This window comes from Paramormyrops kingsleyae, chromosome 23 (assembly GCF_048594095.1).
Source record: "Paramormyrops kingsleyae isolate MSU_618 chromosome 23, PKINGS_0.4, whole genome shotgun sequence".
Classification (NCBI taxonomy): Eukaryota; Metazoa; Chordata; class Actinopteri; order Osteoglossiformes; family Mormyridae; genus Paramormyrops; species Paramormyrops kingsleyae.
In genome coordinates this window covers 8,669,975-8,689,267 of record NC_132819.1, presented here as the reverse complement: position 1 = coordinate 8,689,267, position 19,293 = coordinate 8,669,975, and the positions used below count along the sequence as shown (strand labels likewise).

Below are 19,293 nucleotides of genomic sequence, written 5' to 3'. Positions count from 1 at the left end.
CGCAGACCGTCACATCTAGCACAGGGTTTTCCAGCTTCCGTGGTCGCCAACAGCCAGCTCGTCATCGCACCTCACGATTTGTTCATCATAACGAATAACTGTTTTGTTTCCTTGTAGCCCGAGCACAGATAACGCCTAAGCGTTTAACTAAATGAGGATAGACGGAAAGCAATGCAGGCTATTACACCAGAGCCTAGTATAACCTATTTACCGAAATAACACGTTGTACACTTAATTTGTGTAATTTGTGGAATGAGAATGTTACTTTTGGGGTAGTGTAAGAGTTTTCACAGAACGGAACCCCCCGGCGCGCTTTTTCTTGCGTGACTCTGGGTGGCAGCAACAGCATCTGGCAGCGCCGGCGACTTCCTGCTGCCCGGCCAGGGCGATCACATGATCCGGCAAAGTTCGGCGTACAAGTTTCTCCGGACGTTCCGCATTGCCAGCTGTCGGGGATGCGGTGACTCTCCGGACCGAAAGTTAACCGGACCCAGATCGTCCGGCTCCACTGGACTGTATCAGCCATCTAGCCATTATTAGGTAGGGCTTTTAATAGTTATTTTTTGTGACATGGAATAGCTTCTAAAGTGTTGTTAAACTTAAGTATGTCAACAAGTAAAAACCGTGATTGGTAACATCTCATTCTTTGTTGCGACTGTGATCCGGGGAATAACATGAACATATCCAACATATTCAACAAAATTATAATTAAATTAGTTCCCATTACTGACAGAATATACAAATTCAATGTTCAGGTTTTCGTTTTCTTCTAAGTTAAATGGTTTATTTTTTACTGTTTATTTCTTATGGCAAAATCCGCTGTTAGGTCTGACAAGTCACTCAGAGATTTTTGCGCTCATGTATAGAGTTTACGATATTAAGATTAAAAAAAAAATCAGTTTTCGTTTGAGAAAAAAATACGGAAGTAAATTTGGAAGTCAAATTAAAGTGGGCAACAAACAAACTCAGAATTTTATGATCATTGATCAGAATTTTATGATAAATTGCATCATTATAATGATAAAAACGCACGATTTATTCTTCTTCTTTTGTTAATTCTGCAGCTGGAAGTATTAGCTGATATATTTTAAGGATTATTTTGTTAGTATTATGCTGAGACATTATGCGCAGCATCACAGGCTATGACAACACGTCTTATATCACTTCATAAAGAGACTACAGAATAATTTTATTGTTGTGTCTGAGATTTGTACACTGTAAAAAAAAAATCCGTAAAAAAACGGATAATGTACTGGCAGAAAATTACCAGTACATTATCTGTTGATTTTATGAAGATTTCCGTAAATCCTAAAGCGGAAAATCCTGTAGATTTACAGTATGTCTTCTGTACCATTCAGACACTTCCGTAAATCCTAAAGCGGAAAATTCTGTAGATTTACAGTATGTCTTCTGTACCATTCAGACACTTCCGTAACTCCTAAAGCGGAAAATTCTGTAGATTAACAGTGTATCTTCTGTACCATTTACAGACACTTCCATTAATCATAAAGCGGAAAATTCTGTAGATTAACAGTGTATCTTCTGTACCATTCACAGACACTTCCATTAATCCTAAAGCGGAAAATTCTCTAGATTTACAGTATATCATCTGTACCATTCACAGACGTCAATCTTTAAGCCAAAGTTTTTAATGATGAAATAAGTCACCATTGTCAAGTTGAAATGCAAAGCTATTAACCTACTGTATATTTGCTGGTGAATACATATTCTCTTCCACTCTTAAAACAATGCTAAAACACAATAAATTAACAATATATGAATCACATTTGAATGTATAAACACATAATACAACCACATTATCAAATAAATCCAACACAATATATACAAAGTAACAAGTTTATTTCTTCAGGGAAACTTTTTTCAAGTAAACATCTGTAACTCATGTAAACATATTGCACATTAAAAATGCCACAGTAATGCCACATAACATGTTGACAATGCAAAGCACCACTAGAAGCATTAAAACAACAAACTAAACCAGTCGATTTAACTAGCTTTGAACTCAAATTTTCCACTGACTTTCAAAATTATTCAGTTCGTAGAGGAATTTCAGCAGTCTAGGTGGAATGTGCTGCTGCTTTGTTCCCTTTTTTTCTGACTTTGTTCCTCGTTCGGGATTTATTCCAATGAGAACTCTGCAAAAAATAGAAAAAAAAATAACTAAACACAATTAAATTAATGATCTTGAACTACGTAGTAGCATACAGACTAATATGAGATGTAAAAGTACTCATCTACTTCATGACAATTGGAATTAGGGCTGCAATAATTAGTCAATACAATTAACAATATTAGTTCTAAAAAAATTGTTGTATTATAAAAACAAATTATCCATTTTCAGGGCCACAGCACCATAAGTCACCACAGTATCTCCGTCAGTGTTCATGTATAACTGTAACGCAGTGCAGGAACTGCTGGGGCCATACAGTATAACTTCCAGTGTCTCATGGCTGCATTCTGAACTAGCGTAGAACAACACTTTAATGCAGAATTTTTAAATCAGAGTTTCATGCCACTACTGTGCCACATGAGCATCTGAAACACAAACCCAGTAGTAGTGTTAGATCTCCGTCCATCTCTGCCCCATTCCTGTGTAGCTTAAGACATGGCTACTTTAATATTAGTTTAAATACTAGAACTCGTGGCCATACTGTAGGTGGAAATTAGCGGGAGATCACTTTAAACTGAATTTGAGAAAACACTTCTTTACACAGCATGTAGTTAGAGTATGGAATAGTCTTCCTGCTAGTGTAATGCAAGCTAAAACTCTGGGTTCCTTTAAATCAGAGCTAGATAAGATTTTAACAACACTTTACTATTGGAAAGAACATGGTTTGATTACAGTTCTGCTCAATTTGTTGATCAATTTGTTCACATGGGGAGTGTTTTAATTTGTTTACTGTTCCTTCAGAGAACAGCTGATTTCAGTGGAATTACCACTGCCACCATTCCCGTGCATCTCTCTGCCATTCTGAATATCAGTCAGGGTTACTGTTTAGCATCTTATCAAGACTAAACGACTGATAGATGTGATTCACCAACGAAACACCTGCCGAAAAGACCTAGTGGACGTCAGTCATCAGGTTTATTAGTTTAGCAAATCATTCTGAACTGCAACACTTGTAGGTGGGGGTCTGAGATGTGGTCGCTATGGTTCAACTCAGCATGGCATCGCTATAGTCATTGAGCTGAGATCAGTGGGAGGTCCTTTAAGACCTTTAGCGTGTCAGCTATTGGCTAGTACTCACAACCGTGTTTTTCATGCTGTTCAGTGATATGCAGCTTCCTGACTAAACTGAAGAAAGAATCAGCAGCTAATCACCTCCTCCTTGTGATTGGACTCATTTTGACCAGCTAATCAATTTAAATGCACACATATACTGTATGTTGTTGCATATGCAGATTTTGGGTGCAAATGTGCCTAAATTGGTCACACTCTGTATCCCTGTTTTATCAATGCATTTCAACACAATACATTTAATCTCGAGGAAAGCAGAATTCCACAATGTCATATATGCAATAAACAGCGACAAAAATATGCTCAATCAACAACATTTCAAAATGTGTTTTGCTTACCTTTGTATGAATTCCAGGGTAAGTGACATTTGTTTGGGATATTTTATGTTACAGACATAAAACAAAGAAAAGGCATAGCTCAAGGCGACAATGGGGGAGCTGATGTGATCGTTGACAACTTCATTATCTACTACAATCTTGAAGCGCCCATCACCTTAATATAAAGACAAATCAAAGACAGACATTGTCCAATTCAGAAAATCACTCCAAACATAGTTTAAATTATGTATACTCAATTCACTTTGCCAAAATGCACTGTTTGCATCAACTAAACAGTGGGGAATATGCAGTTGGAGAAGACGGAGGAGACTCCCAGCTGTAGCAGGTGTAGTTATTTTGATATTGGATATATTTTTAATCTAATTTTTAAAATTTAATTTAAAATATATTCTTTCATTTGTACTTTTAAGCAAACATTTGAACCATTTATAGAAGTCCAGGTGTCTGCAGTGCATTCTGTTAAAAAAAAAAAAAAGCAAATATATCGTAAGTTAGTTGTGGAGAGAAAGTAACAGACTACAAACCCATGATAAGAATGCAGGGAGTGCTTGGGTTGCACAGTCCAGCAGCAGTTGAGTCCTGTTGTTGGGGGGTGGGGGGTCAAAGAAATATTATGAATGTCATTATGAATTTTCTGTTTATAGTGTTTCCCATATAAGTACAGTAGGTTCATAATTACTAAGAATTAGAATATTCTGTAAAGATCAGTTGTGATGTAATACAACAATAACTGATTATGCACATATACTGATTCTAATCTGTAATGGAAACTCAGCTATATTTCAGAGACACAGAAATTCACATTGTCATACCATTTACATTGGCACCGGTTACATACTGGAATTGAGTTTCAGTACCCAACCATAGCTTCAACTGCCAGTTGCTTTGGCAACTCATTTCATGTTTTGAACAAATCAAGTGCATCCCTAAACTAACCCTATTTCACAAAGCAGGGAAAGTGAGAAGCAGGTGAAGAAAGGACCATGGGTAGCTGCCAAAGCATAGATCATAGAAGAAATGTTAATGTGCAAATAATCCAACTTCATTTTATATTACAATATATTGTAAAAGAAAAAATAAAGATGTATCTTAGTCATTATCTGGGGTTTAATTACGTACAAGCAATTATAAAAAATAAATAGGTTTTGATGAATGTCTGTAAAACAAGGCAGTAAGAAGTCTAACCCTACCTCATTTTGGTAGAAAAGGTAGTCAGGATTTTCCTTGAAGAATTTTGCAATGCCAGAGATCAGCTGTAGTGGATCTTCACCAACTTGATCCCCTTTTGATTCAAGGAAGTCTTTAATGTTCTTTCCTTTTCTTGACAATTCCTCTGCCAACTTTGTTTGCACCGGAAAGCCAAGGAGGGTACATGTGTGATCAAAGAAGTGAACAGCTTCAAAAAGGAAGGGCCACTCTATCAATATTGTGTCTACTGTGCTTCCTTGGTTGATAGCTGCACGCTGGATGCTGTATGTTTCAGCCATCATTTTTCGAATAGATGACTCTGGAAGATCATTGGTTTTGAAGGCTGTTTTCAGTTCATCTTGTTTAGATTGTAGTTCTGCTGTACCTTCAACAGCAGGCTGCCACATCACACATCCGTAGCGATCCGCATGTGTAGATTTTTTCCTCAATGCATCTTCATCCTCAGCTGGCCTCTTTGCTGAGCTGGTGGTTAATGGCCTTCGAACATTTTCAACTCTGTTTTCCAGCTGTACAAAGAGACTATCATAACCTGATCCAATGACATTTGTTCCATTGAGATCTCTATCTTGGAAAGAGCAGGGATATTGCTGTACAATCTGCTTTGCAATCTCTCGAAGCTTTGCTCTTCCTGGTCTTCCATGCTGTTTACCCAGTAAATCATCAATAACTATACGAACCAGCTCTCTTCTTTCTTTCGGCTTTGGTCGTTTCTTTTCACTCAAGGCAAGCATGAGGTTTGGGAGCATTTTGTTCCATGGTATAGCATATGTTGCACAGGATGATGAATTATCAGTGGGCTCAGGTGTTGGAGGTAATGTTGGGGAGAGATGAACATTCAGTGGCAGAGGTGTCACAGTGGGAGTAGGTATGGCTTGAGACTCTGGATAACATACATTACCAAAAATGAATGACATCCGCTGTTAAAGTAAGATGTAGGACTTAAGTCATAACAATCCAGTCCATCGTTTACATATGCCCAAACCAATCTGTGAATAATTTACATATACAAAGACTAATTAAAAAAATAAAAATAAATTAATAAAAGAAATAGTGTTATTGAAAGCAAAATATTGATATTGAAACTACATGTTACTTTTGATGTGTTGAATTTAGGGCAGGTTAATGACCATGGTTAAACAGGATATACAGCCCATATAGTGCAGAAGGATTAGGGTTCAAAAACGAAAAACTTACCAGCAGTGAAAGCTTGAATTAGTCTTCTACATTGAATGGGTGGCAGAATTCCATCAACGTCCTCAGTCCTCACAAAGTTAAGGTCATCTACACAACTTACTCCAATGATCTCGAGTCTATCCATGAGCGAGTCTATCACATCACTGCTGAGCAATGGCAGAGCTTTCTTAACTAATTCTTTCACATGCTCCATAGTGGCATATGCTTAAGTGGGATGAGTAATCTTGCACCTCTGTGGTAAAAGGAAAGTGGAACATAATCAATAAGCTCATCAAGATTTTTGCAAATGAGCTTATCTGAACAATTTTTAGAAATTTCATAGACTCCAAGCTCAGGCACCCAGTTGGCAGTTTTTTCCCGCACCAAAAGCAGGGCAGTTGTTTCACTTTTGATAAAAATGCTCGCTATTTGCCCTAACCCTAGTTGCCCTTTAGTATATCTCAGCAAAACGAGCATTCCATTTGCATATGATGTCCCTCTAACGTGTACCTTATCTGTGACGACTGAGTTACATGAGGTAAGTCCAAAGTCTGCAACTGCTGCCCTTATGCCATCATCATAGAGCTCCGGATAAAAGCGAGTGGAGTCTGAAACTTGTACCTGGGGCCCAAATATTCTGCCATGAGCCTGATATGCCTGAAACAACTGATGTCTATCAGCAAGTGACTTAGTCACATTTCTGAAGTTTTTGCTTGACCTAATACATCTTTTAAAATAAGTATGCTTACTCTCAAAGCGCATAGTCCATGTATGTATGAGTGGACCAAACTGCAAACTCAAGTCAGCATAGTGAAGCAGATAGTGATGTTTTGGTCTAAGATTTACATGTGGGAATAACTCTTGCCTCATTTCCACATACTCTTCGATCAGTACCTTCATGTAAGCAATCTGAGACTCTGAAAGACTAGGTGCGCAGACAAATTCAACCAACTCCCTGAGAAGAAGTACCAGCTGCCACACAGCATTGTCAGCATCCACAATTCTGTCATGCACTAAAATAGGCAAGAATTTCAACAGCCACCTGTTTTGGGCTGCATGGCCTCCAAGCTTTGTTCCATTACAGGGAACAGCATTTAGCTTGTTATTGCTTTCACCAGAAAATGATTTGAGTCTGTCATTTAGTAACTTGTAACTGAACCACTTTTGTCTTTTAATTAAAAACTGCAGATACATTGCTAAATCATAATCAACAACTCCCTCAAACAGGTCATGTGCTAGACATGGTGGCAGTCCAGGCTGACACACATGGAAATTCGACAGTTTGTTGAAAACACTGTTGTCTTTAATGCCCTGGTGCATTGTGACTTCAGGGTGATCCTCCAAAAACTGCACAGACTCATTATAACCAGCAGGATCTCTCTGAGTGGCAACCGTGAAAGGGCTGAACTGAAATACATTCCTGGTGACTAGACAGAATCTGCAGAAATAATCAGCACAGCTGAAATTTTCGGTAAAGCCACCAATCATGTGGGAGCCCAGATTATCTCCCATTATGCATGCCACAGTACCTTTATATATCTTATCCTCAAATGATATGCCCTTTACCTCCAGGTCACATAAGTCTGACACAAGCTCACTGAAAACTTTATCCACTCCAAAATATTTACAGTCTTTCTCTGCACAGAGCAGTGCCAATTGCATCTGATCAACAGTTGATCGCTGGTGAGGATGAAAATTTCCCAGAGTGAAGTAGACAGCTAAAACTTTGTGCTTTTGCTTAGCAGATCCGAGAGGATTAGCCACCTCAAAAGCATCTTGAAAAAGCATCACCTTTAGAGAATCTGGATTGGAGGCAAACATGGCATTAGATCTAATGACACACCCATCCATGAAATCATGGAGTATACCATCTTCAATTAGAGGAGCTACACTCTGCTGAGCTGCACTTGTCTCTTTTAGCATTGCTCTGAGGTTTTCCAGAATTGGAATGTAATGATAGTGCCTCTTCTGCCCACTATCATTGTAGCCAAGAGTGACTTCTACAGGCTGAACATAGTTAAAGTGTGTCTTGTAATACTGCAGCCTTCTATGGTGTGAAGATAAAGGACCATTTGCATGCAATGCCTCGTTCATAGGGCTCTGCTCGTATGTACTCTTTCCAAGACATGTCAATGTCTCTGTTGGAACACCATATGGTACAAGTTCTCGAGAGAGTACAGCCATTGTATACTCCTGTTGAATATCCTGAAGAGTTTTCATTTCATTTGCTATCTCTGTAATAGTGGACGCTGGGACCAAGTACTTTGCCTGCAAACCCAAGTAAAACAGAGCTAGATTTTCTGTGTAGCTAGCTTGCACTTTATCACTCCCCACATCCATACTTTGTTCTACATCAATCACATCAGTTTCTTCAGGTACATTCCCTGCAATATGTGCTCCCTCATCAGGAAAAGACTGTTCTGCAACTTCGCAAACATGAACAGGTGCAATCTGCATAACATTCCACCCCCTATGATATCTGGAAATATGAGATGAAAATGATGTCTTTAGGTTAAAGGTCTTAGCACATCCATCAAAGGGGCAAGTTATAGCCAGACCTTCTTGTATGTGGCCACTCAAATGAGACACAAGCCCTTTAACATCTGCATATTCTCTGCAACAAAAATTCAATGAACACTTTAACTGTACAGACACATTCTGATTCCAAGTTTGTCTGGTCTTTGTTTCTCTGTGTGTTCTTGACATATGAACAGCAAAGGAGTTAAATGAGAAAAATCTTTTTCCACAATCTTTATACCCACATTTAAAATGAACATTGTTAACATGTCTGTGTGATCGGCAGTGCTTCAGGTATTCAGTCAATGAGATGCATTTAAAGTCACAAACATTACAAGTGAACATAACTGACCGTCTTATCTAATCTTTCCCCAAGAAAAGTTAAATAAAAAGGGGAAAAAGACTCAGAAGCTTCAGGACAAAGAGAAGAATGTGAGGGGCTTAGAGGAAATAAATGACAAATAGAAAAAAAAATGCCATGCCTTAAGTATAAAGCTCTCAGGTGACGCAGAACAGATACTGAATGTAATATATATATATATATATATATATATATATATATATATATATATATATATATATATACAGTATATATATATATATATATCGCTACATCTCAAGAATATCACTATAACAATATGCCATAAACGACCCACTTTGCAAAATAGTGAGGACAGTTACACAGATGCACGCAGCGTTCCTCCGTGAATAATATTAAGGAAAAACCTGGCTAACGCGGTCATTAAGCGAATATGAATAATAAACGCCAACGTTAAATACTACCTTTCTGGTAACGTTAATGGCAGACACGAGTTAATGCAACCTGCACAACTCTTCACAACTAAAAAAGTATTGCTCGTGGCAGAAACAATTTCAATAAAAACTTAATCTTAAATAAAAATCTTAATTTTACCAGAGAAATGTGAAAGGTTTCCTCAGTCCCCGAACCTGAGTGAAACTTGTGTGACCGCGTGTAAGACCACCATATAAAAAACGGCTCCTGCGTCCTTCGACTTTCGCGCTTCGTGGTGGTCCTGCTCCCAGGATGCACTGCGCAACTGAAAATACTGGTAAAACACCTGTAAAACAATAATACGTAAAATTCTGTCATATTAACACGGTAAATTATTCTGTATTTTTACGGATTTTTTTTACAGTGTAGTCTAGGCTTTGATATAAGCTGGTTTGTTTGCATAAGTGCTACACAGTCAAAGTCCTCTCATACAGCGGCTGGTATCCTAAATGCGATACGTCCCTCCATGAAAGTGACAGTTCATGTTGAATTCCGTTTGCAGTCCGTGACTGGGCACCATGTGACCACATAATTCCCCTCTACACAATGTTCCAAATACCTCTACTTCTGCTTCTGGTGAGAAGAACAATCTATGTTAGTACTGATATGTTTGTTCTCCCTTTTCTAATAGAGATCCTCTCATGTTGTAATCTCTCATTGGCCCGTTTGTCTTCTTGTGTTTATCTGAATATAGTTATTTATAGTCTAACTCATCCATATTTTTTGTGTTGTCATATTAAGCTTATCTTCCCCTATGTGGTAACCCTTTTTGGGGAATTTGCAAACAGAAGTGTGACCTCAGCTATATATGGTGACATACGGCCCTTTGCAGGAGTGTTTTCACCAAAGCTGATCAGCTTGAGACTTGCTTGTTTATGGATGTATGTGCGGCCACTCAGTCCTTCACCAGCGGGGTCTTTCACTGTGACAGGGCGCCTTGTCAGGATGGGGCAGTGAACTCACGGAATACAACCTTCTTATGCTGTCACCTGACCACCAGGAAGGCCAGTCTGGGTGACTGGTTACCATGGCGCGGCTCCTGGGTTCCAGTAACCCTGTCCTCAATGAGAGGAGTGATGAAATCACACCACTTTTGGGGAAACAAGAGGACGAATCAGGTGTGTTGCTGTCTGTGTGTGTCCAACCTCCGTCTCTGGTCGAGTTGAATTTTTGAGTGTTATTTTTGCTACGGGACACTAGCCGTGTATCTGTCATGTGCCACAGCGCCTCCCCAGTGCTGCTCTGCACGCTGCAACCTGGCCGCTCTGATGTTCTTCGGTTTCGCCGTCGTCTATGGGCTACGCGTCAATCTTAGCGTTGCCATGGTTGCCATGGTCAACGGGACCAATGCCCAGCCATCCAGCAACAGCTCCGAAGAACAGGGATGTCCATCTTCTGGTCCCAGTTTGAACGGCAGCAGTAGCTCCGAGCAGGCGGGGGGGGTGAGGACCCGCACACACGAACGCTGATAGACGAGAAAGACAAACGTACACAATGTGACATGTTCTCTCACAGGCCCCGCGGTATCCCTGGGATTCAGCCACACAGGGCTATCTCCTGGGGGCCTTCTTCTTTGGCTACTTGGTGACTCAGATCCCTGGGGGGTATCTAGCCGGGCATCTGGGCGGACGGATCTTCCTGGGCGGAGGGGTGCTGGGCACGGCGGGCCTCACCCTCCTCACGCCGCTGGCGGCTGGACTGGGAGTCCCGTGGCTGTTCGCCCTGCGTGCCCTCGAGGGCTTCGGTGAGGTGAGAAGCGCTCAGGATGTCAGGACCAGGGGATGAGCGATCGTGTGCCACAAGTTCAGTTTCACACTCATTATGAGCGATCGTGTGCCACAAGTTCAGTTTCACACTCATTATGAGCGATCGTGTGCCACAAGTTCAGTTTCACACTCATTATGAGCGATCGTGTGCCACAAGTTCAGTTTCACACTCATTATGAGCGATCGTGTGCCACAAGTTCAGTTTCACACTCATTATGAGCGATCGTGTGCCACAAGTTTCACACTCGTTTCCTTATTTTACAGCCGCTTTTATCAAGATTTGTGCGTACTGATGCTGTGTGTTTCAGGGTGTGACGTTTCCAGCAATGATGGCCATGTGGGCCCGCTGGGCTCCGCCCCTGGAGAGGTCGAGCCTCATCAGCTTCTCAGGAGCGGGGGCCAGCTGTGGGGCCTTTTTGGCGCTGCCCCTCACCGGCTTCATCTGCCACAACCTCGGCTGGCCAGCTGTCTTCTACTGCTGTGGTAATGGCTGTTTTAGGAGCCCCGTCCTGTCTGCCCCCCACACACCCCAGCAGGCACCTACAGACCTGCTTGCTGTCACACACATAGCAATAATAATAATCACTTTGTTTTTGCCATTACCTACCCCAGGGGTCTCGAAAATCCGGTCGCGAGAGTTACTATCAAGTAGGTTTGCTGTTTTTCTCAGGTAAATACCAGGAACAGCTGTGGCTCATCAGTAGCCAAGTAGGATAGAAAACCTACTGGACAGTAGCTCTCCAGGACCGGAGTTGGAGACCCCTGACCCACCCCATCTTAGTGTCCATAGCTTGGGGGGGGGGGGGGGGTCACAACACAGGGTGAGCCAACATGAGGCACCCCTTGAGTTGGGGGTTAAGGGCCTTACTTTTCTGATCACAAGCACAGAGACTTAGCCCCCTAACAAAGAATGACCTCAGCATCCCCTCTAACACACATGTAAGCTCCCCTATGAGCATCATGGTAGATAACTGCATCCAGGATTTGTAATACTCGCACTTTATACATTAATGAAACATGCATTCACTGATTCAGTTCATAGTCACACGTTATACTCACATTCTCCACCAGGGGGCGGCGGCTGTCTATGGGCAGTGTTCTGGTTTTGTCTCGTGACTGATGAGCCTCAGTCTCATCCACGAATCAGCAAGCGAGAGAGAGATTACATCGTCAACTCCATTGGGTCACAGGTAATACAATACCCTGTTCCTAAAATATTGCCTGCCCATATATGACCACTAGATGGCACCTTTTCTACTAAACCGACATACAGTGTATATGTGTACATATTAATGAATGAGTGATTGAATATTACATTTATATTGTGCGTTTCAAGACACCCAAAGCACTCTACAGAAATGGTGCGGAGCCACTTCACCCACCACCCCTGTGTAGCCCCCAGCTGGATGATGTGACAGCAGCCATTCTGCACCAGGACTAGGGGAATATATATATGTAAAAACTCTCCTCACCCACCACAGGGAAGTGCCCATGGCTGGAAGGTGCCAGTCCTGCCCATGCTGCTCTCTGTGCCCCTGTGGGCGATCATCATCTCCCAGATGTGTGCCAACTGGAGCTACTACACCCTGCTGACCTCGTTACCCATCTACATGGACACTGTGCTTCACTTTAACCTCCAGCAGGTAAGGGGGCCACTGACCAAGGAGGGCAGGCAGCTGGGAGGTATGAGGGATGGGGGACAGGTGGAGGTATGAGCGATGGATGACAGGTGGAGGTATGAGCGATGGAGGACAGGTGGAGGTATGAGCGATGGAGGACAGGTGGAGGTATGAGCGATGGAGGACAGGTGGAGGTATGAGCGATGGATGACAGGTGGAGGTATGAGCGATGGAGGACAGGTGGAGGTATGAGTGATGGATGACAGGTGGAGGTATGAGGGATGCAGGACAGGTGGAGGTATGAGTGATGGAGGACAGGTGGAGATATGAGCGATGGAGGACAGGTGGAGTTTTGAGCGATGGAGGACAGGTGGAGGTATGAGCGATGGAGGACAGGTGGAGGTATGAGCGATGGATGACAGGTGGAGGTATGAGCGATGGATGACAGGTGGAGGTATGAGCGATGGAGGACAGGTGGAGGTATGAGCGATGGAGGACAGGTGGAGGTATGAGCGATGGATGACAGGTGGAGGTATGAGCGATGGAGGACAGGTGGAGGTATGAGCGATGGATGACAGGTGGAGGTATGAGCGATGGATGACAGGTGGAGGTATGAGCGATGGAGGACAGGTGGAGGTATGAGCGATGGAGGACAGGTGGAGATATGAGCGATGGATGACAGGTGGAGGTATGAGCGATGGATGACAGGTGGAGGTATGAGCGATGGAGGACAGGTGGAGGTATGAGCGATGGAGGACAGGTGGAGGTATGAGCGATGGATGACAGGTGGAGGTATGAGCGATGGAGGACAGGTGGAGGTATGAGCGATGGATGACAGGTGGAGGTATGAGCGATGGATGACAGGTGGAGGTATGAGCGATGGAGGACAGGTGGAGGTATGAGCGATGGTTGACAGGTGGAGGTATGAGTGATGGAGGACAGGTGGAGGTATGAGTGATGGAGGACAGGTGGAGGTATGAGTGATGGTTGACAGGTGGAGGTATGAGTGATGGAGGACAGGTGGAGGTATGAGTGATGGATGACAGGTGGAGGTATGAGTGATGGAGGACAGGTGGAGGTATGAGCGATGGAGGACAGGTGGAGGTATGAGCGATGGAGGACAGGTGGAGGTATGAGCGATGGAGGACAGGTGGAGGTATGAGTGATGGAGGACAGGTGGAAGTATGAGTGATGGAGGACAGATGGAGGTATGAGCGATGGATGACAGGTGGAGGTATGAGTGATGGATGACAGGTGGAGGTATGAGCGATGGAGGACAGGTGGAGGTATGAGTGATGGTTGACAGGTGGAGGTATGAGTGATGGAGGACAGGTGGAGGTATGAGTGATGGTTGACAGGTGGAGGTATGAGTGATGGAGGACAGGTGGAGGTATGAGTGATGGTTGACAGGTGGAGGTATGAGTGATGGTTGACAGGTGGAGGTATGAGTGATGGTTGACAGGTGGAGGTATGAGTGATGGTTGACAGGTGGAATGTTCCTGTGCCCATTCACCTCACACACCCTTAGATTCTCCGGCTGACTATGCTTTTCAGTTTATTGCATGACTCAGTAAAGCTCAGTTAACATTACCTGTTTAACGGCTTCTCTAACTCCCACCCACACATGTCACGACCTGCATCTTCAGAACGGCTTCCTGTCGGCCTTACCCTACCTGGGTGGTGGGCTGTTTTCAATGCTGTCTGGTGTCATGGCAGACAAGCTGCTGGAGAGAAAACTCCTAAGCGTCACGGCAGTCCGAAAGATCTTCACCCTCACAGGCAAGCAGGGATACAAGGGATCTGGGCCTGAGAGGGACGATTGAGGCTCAGTTAGTTGTCAGATGTCATGAAAAGGAATACAGTAAATTGTTAATGGCCTGCAAATGAAGCATGTGAAATTGTGCTATGGAAATGGTGCTGAATGAATCGTCAGGACTGGTAAGGCCAAAGACAGGCAAATGAAGAAGGAAATCAGAAACTTACTCGATTCTTGTTAATGAAATTTGATAAGTAGGTAGGTGGGTGGGTAGCTGGATGGATGGATGGATAGACAGATAGATAGATAGGTAGATAGATAGATAGATAGATAGATAGATAGATAGATAGAGCATATCAAAAAGGGCAACTAAAATGCTTAAATGCTAAAACACAGAACATAGTCTAAAAAGTGAGGCATCACTATGAAAGTATGTACGTACACCCAGATGACCTGAAACAGAACAGTCTAAGCAACAAGAACGACAACAACAGATCCAACAGCAATGTCACTCTAGTTCAGCATGTCACGCTGGTTCTGTTCCCCGCTCAGGGCTCCTCCTGCCGGCTGCCTTCCTGGCTGCCATGGGCTTTGTGGGATGCAACCAGTCGCTGGCCGTCATCTTCCTCACAGTCTCCTCCACCATCGGAGGCACCAGTGCTGCTGGAGTCTTCGTTAACCAGATTGACATCGCGCCTCGGTACGTCCTGCTTGAGACACCCCCCCCCCTCCATGGTCTGGTCGCACGCGCCATCATTCTCGCATCTGTATGAAACGACGGTGTTACCTGGCCACCTGTTCCGGCACCATGGGCTGAGGGACTGACCTGGGGGGTTTTCCATGAAAGTGGCTAAAGAAAGCCAGACTTTCCCTTAATCCTGCTTCATACGCAGTGGGCACCTAGCTTGAGCTTCCTCTCTCTTAGGTATGCAGGCATGCTGCTGGGAATCACCAACACGTTCGGGACCATCCCCGGAGTGGTCGCCCCCATTGCTGTGGGTTACTTCACCAAAGATGTAAGTGCTGACCTCACGGCCAGCAGTTTATCAAAGACCCTGAATTTGTAAACAGTTCATTTTTATTTGACTCTAGCCAAATTGCTACTTTTTATGCATTTATATAATTAATTAGTAATATATGGAAATAACTGAATTTTTTTTAATTGAATCAATATTATTTCAAAATTAAAATGATTTACAAGCTATTGTTGGTATGGCTGGTCCCACTGGATGCTGTTTGGGTGAGGTTGTGTTGTATTTTATCAAATATCATGGGTGTTATTTTAACAAATCAACTACATTTTTGAGTTGTCTGCCAATCAGGGCTGAGACATTAAATGTTCACCACTTGATATATTTATCCATAGGGAGGCCCTGCAGTACATTCCCTGAAATAGCTAAAAGACTTTTTGCAGGTTGTTTACTTTGCTTAGATGTAGAGTAATCAGTAATGAAGCCATCGCGCTTTCCTTTTCTGTAGTCACAGCACCTCCTACTGGGCTGGAGGAACGTCTTCCTTGTGTCAGCTGCAGTGAGCGCTGCAGGTGCCCTCATCTTTACCATTTTTGGCAGCGGGAAGGTCCAGCGCTGGACACTCAGTGACAATGACGATGGGACTGAAGGCAGCGGGAGGGCAGGGTGACACATGCTGATCTGTAACCCCCAAGCAGAGACACCGGGCACTTCCTGTTACACTGTCTTAGAACTTAGTGCTGTAAACATTCTGACGATGGTAACAAATTTACCAAGAAAAGAACCAAAGCTGTACAGCCAAATACATCAGAAGTTCAGACAAATACCATTGAACATTTTATCATTGTTTGATTTTCCATGATTCATAGGAAATTAAAACTCAGAGTAACAGGCTCCCCCACTGGTACTCCCCACGGTGGGGATGTGGGTTCCACTCCTAGTTATTTCACATTGGCTGTGTGTGGCCTGCAGTCTTTCAGCTATCACAGCTCGGTCAATCCTGCTCAAAGCTATCCTGTAAATACCTTGCAACTTTGTTCATTTGCGTCACCCAGTTCTGATTTCTTGGTGAAATTCTCAACATCATGTTTACATTTTGGACTGAATATTCAAAGATAATTTCACATTTACGATACACGTCTTGATTTTTTTTTCTGTGATGTTTACAATAATTTTTAAAACACTTTCAGAATGTCTTTTGGTGCAGAAACGGAAAATGTGCACAGACATTTGATAATGCATTCTTATTCTAGGAGTCTTTGGCAGATTCATAGCTGATGTCCAATATTGCAACGTCCATCATTCCAGTGATTACTCAGGGCTTTGTTAGCTGTTAAACCATTTCCCATCTATCTGATATATGATGTTTTATGTTCTAGAAGGGAATCAAATGCACTTTTTATGTTGGCTCCACATGCAACCTCACTTATGTCACGCTTATGGCATCTGCCGGTGTCTTACATCTAACACACTTTCAGACATTGTTGGGAAACATGAATCTAACTACACATGTGCAGGTATTTGCCCTGATTGAACTGGGTAGCTGGTGGGTAAGGAACTGAGCTTATTAACAGCAGTTAAGACCCCAAATGAAAACAAATGAGGGCACTGCCACCCTGCATCTGAATAAAAGAATCCATCCATCCTAAGACCCACTTATCCTGGTCAAGGTGGCCTGTGCCCTGGACCAAGATGTACCAATTATTCAAGAAACAATTAAGTATAATCATAATGGATTTTTTTCACTGAGTAGTTGACTAGGTCTTAAGATACCATTAACATGTCTGAATTTTTTGTTTTTATGAAGGATGTCTTTATTATTCCATATAAAATAACAAAGGGATGAAATGTTATGCATATATACTAGAGGCCAATGCAAAACCCAATTCCTGTGATCCGCAAGTATATTATTTTGTCATTGGAAAAATTGCACTTTAAAATGAAACGATTATCACCCATTGAGTTAAATAGATTATTGGGAAAAACATTTTCTATCTATATTTTTATTAAATTCAGTTATCTATGTGAATATTTTTTGTGGGGTAGTTAAAGCGGGACTGTTTTTCATTGACATTGGGGGTGTTTAGATATTCTGTGTGCCAGAGGTAACAACAGTTATTATGTTATTAAATCGTTGTTTAAATGTGTGTATTTGTTGAGAAATAAACGATATAATTATTACATCGATATATGCGTCACTATAAAATTTAACCTCATACTTAAATTATAATAAGGGGAGTCCGCCAGAGGGCGCCCACACGAGCGCTCTTTAGTAGAGGCCTTTGCGCCACGACCCTCTTGTGCGAACCAGGCTCAGGCTTGCATCAGATTGTATCCATGACCCGGATGTGCAATTCTGGTGGCCGAAGTACATCCTGTTCGGCGCACCAAAGTTTTGCCGAGTTTGACGAATCAAAAAAGCTACGAAAGTTAGAACAGTGTTCAGAAATATAGTAACTAAATTATCCGGATGTTTTGCTTGTTCTGATTCATATTATTAGCACAGACATAAATATAAACATTATTGTAAAGCAAAATAAAAAGAAAGAAAAAGGGGGCGCTTATTTAATGTATTACGGGCTACAAAAATGCATGTTGTTTTACTCCCCGAGAGAGACGCCGGGTTCCGCTGAAACTGTACCTTCAGTGTGGCTGAAGCACCTATTTTCGCGTCTGTTCATTGCTAGCTTCTCCGTTATAAGTGTTTTTCCGGTGTGCTTAAAATGTATCAAAGTAAGCAACTCGCCGTCCTCACAATGGTAACCTCAAATAGCATATCATTCATTCATTCATTATAATGACCGCATACACTCAGGGTGGCGGAAAAGTTGATTACCGGATTCTTTCTTTCTGTGATTTGATTGTTTTAAAACCCTCCGGACTAAGTTTAAATGTGCTCAAAGTAGGTAAAGAAATACTAAAATTTACATAAAATGGATGTGTAGGTACCCCAGATTAATATATTGATCCTGCCATGATGGTGTAATTGGTTATCAAGCACATGGTCGCCCGACATGGAACTGTATTCCTCCCCTGGAATATAGGACATATTTTTAAATAGTAAGTGTTTTGTCACCATGGCTGAGATCAAGCTGACCCCACCCTCAAAGAATGCACGTGAGACACGTACTGAAGCGTGACTGCGTCTCTGACTTTTGTCTAGTTTTTAATTGCTGAATGTTTTTATCATTTACCAAAGAGAGTATCTTAGAAATACAGATGATATGCGTTGAAAAGTCAACCGACTAAAGGACAAGATTCACCATCTCCCTTGTGTAGCACTTATTACTTGCCGTTGTGCTTTCGTGAAACCGGTTTTTTTTAAAGCCACACCTCACAATTAACTTACTCGGTTGAAAGCAAAAACGTATCGGTCCCCAAATTGCCTGACCACAGAAGTGACTATACTATACTATACCATAAAAGTATAATGTGGAGATTTGGACGCGAGTTTCGTAATTTCGTAATGAAAAAGATGAAGAGCCTTGATTTTAGCAACTGAGAACCGGTACAAAAAAACTATCCAAGAATAGGGTGACCAGATAATCCATGTCAGGGAGGACACATTGAGCTAGGACAGGATTTGTAAAATACCATTTCAATTAAAAGGACCTGGATCTCAGTTAAGCACCAAGTTCTTGCTGTGTGCTGATTGGCCAGTCTCCTATAATCATGCATATGCAATTAATGTTAATGTGTAACAGTCGATAAGTTTTTCCAATCAAACCAGTCAAAGCACAAGAAGAAGTGAGTTATTTAGCCAAGCACAGGTGCCTTTCAGTTTTAAAGTAGTTTGTAAAACCTGGAGTAGCTTGAAGTGTCCTCCCTGACATGGATTATCTGGTCAGCCTATCCAAGAAAAGCCATTCATGGGAGAAAGTACTACTCTTAA

General features: G+C 42.2%; 1 protein-coding gene and 1 long non-coding RNA gene across 6 annotated transcripts; one reads left to right on the top strand and one right to left on the bottom strand.

The window, feature by feature from the left end:
• The first annotated feature begins 381 nt into the window (after nt 1-381).
• LOC111854314 (sialin) lies at nt 382-17,588 on the top strand. 3 transcript variants are annotated; one of them, XM_023832172.2, is made up of 12 exons: nt 382-540; nt 9,792-9,865; nt 10,221-10,407; nt 10,514-10,731; nt 10,805-11,038; nt 11,364-11,538; nt 12,127-12,245; nt 12,537-12,698; nt 14,321-14,453; nt 14,983-15,130; nt 15,356-15,446; nt 15,910-17,588. In XM_023832172.2, exons 3-12 carry the CDS (start codon nt 10,317-10,319, stop codon nt 16,069-16,071), a joined length of 1,533 nt encoding a protein of 510 aa, XP_023687940.1. In that variant the 5' UTR covers nt 382-540; nt 9,792-9,865; nt 10,221-10,316; the 3' UTR covers nt 16,072-17,588. The 3 variants fall into 3 exon arrangements, with proteins under 3 accessions (XP_023687940.1, XP_023687941.1, XP_023687942.1); XM_023832173.2 differs by having other exon boundaries at nt 9,792-9,883; XM_023832174.2 differs by lacking the exon at nt 9,792-9,865.
• LOC140581880 (uncharacterized) lies at nt 1,844-10,225 on the bottom strand. 3 transcript variants are annotated; one of them, XR_011984928.1, is made up of 6 exons: nt 9,410-10,225; nt 6,001-6,232; nt 4,788-5,723; nt 4,122-4,176; nt 3,598-3,751; nt 1,844-2,156 (listed from the first exon to the last, which is right to left on the bottom strand). It is a non-coding gene; the product is annotated as an uncharacterized lncRNA (long non-coding RNA). The 3 variants fall into 3 exon arrangements; XR_011984929.1 differs by having other exon boundaries at nt 1,844-2,556; nt 4,788-5,686; XR_011984927.1 differs by having other exon boundaries at nt 4,788-5,686.
• Nucleotides 17,589-19,293: the final 1,705 nt, after the last annotated feature.

Excerpts from the sequence above, each read along its gene's own strand:
- LOC111854314 (XM_023832174.2), top strand. The coding sequence starts at position 10,317 with ATGGCGCGGCTCCTGGGTTCCAGTAACCCTGTCCTCAATGAGAGGAGT. Across the intron at positions 12,699-14,320 it reads TTCACTTTAACCTCCAGCAG|AACGGCTTCCTGTCGGCCTT; the intron begins GTAAGGGGGCCA and ends CTGCATCTTCAG. Across the intron at positions 15,447-15,909 it reads TGGGTTACTTCACCAAAGAT|TCACAGCACCTCCTACTGGG; the intron begins GTAAGTGCTGAC and ends CCTTTTCTGTAG.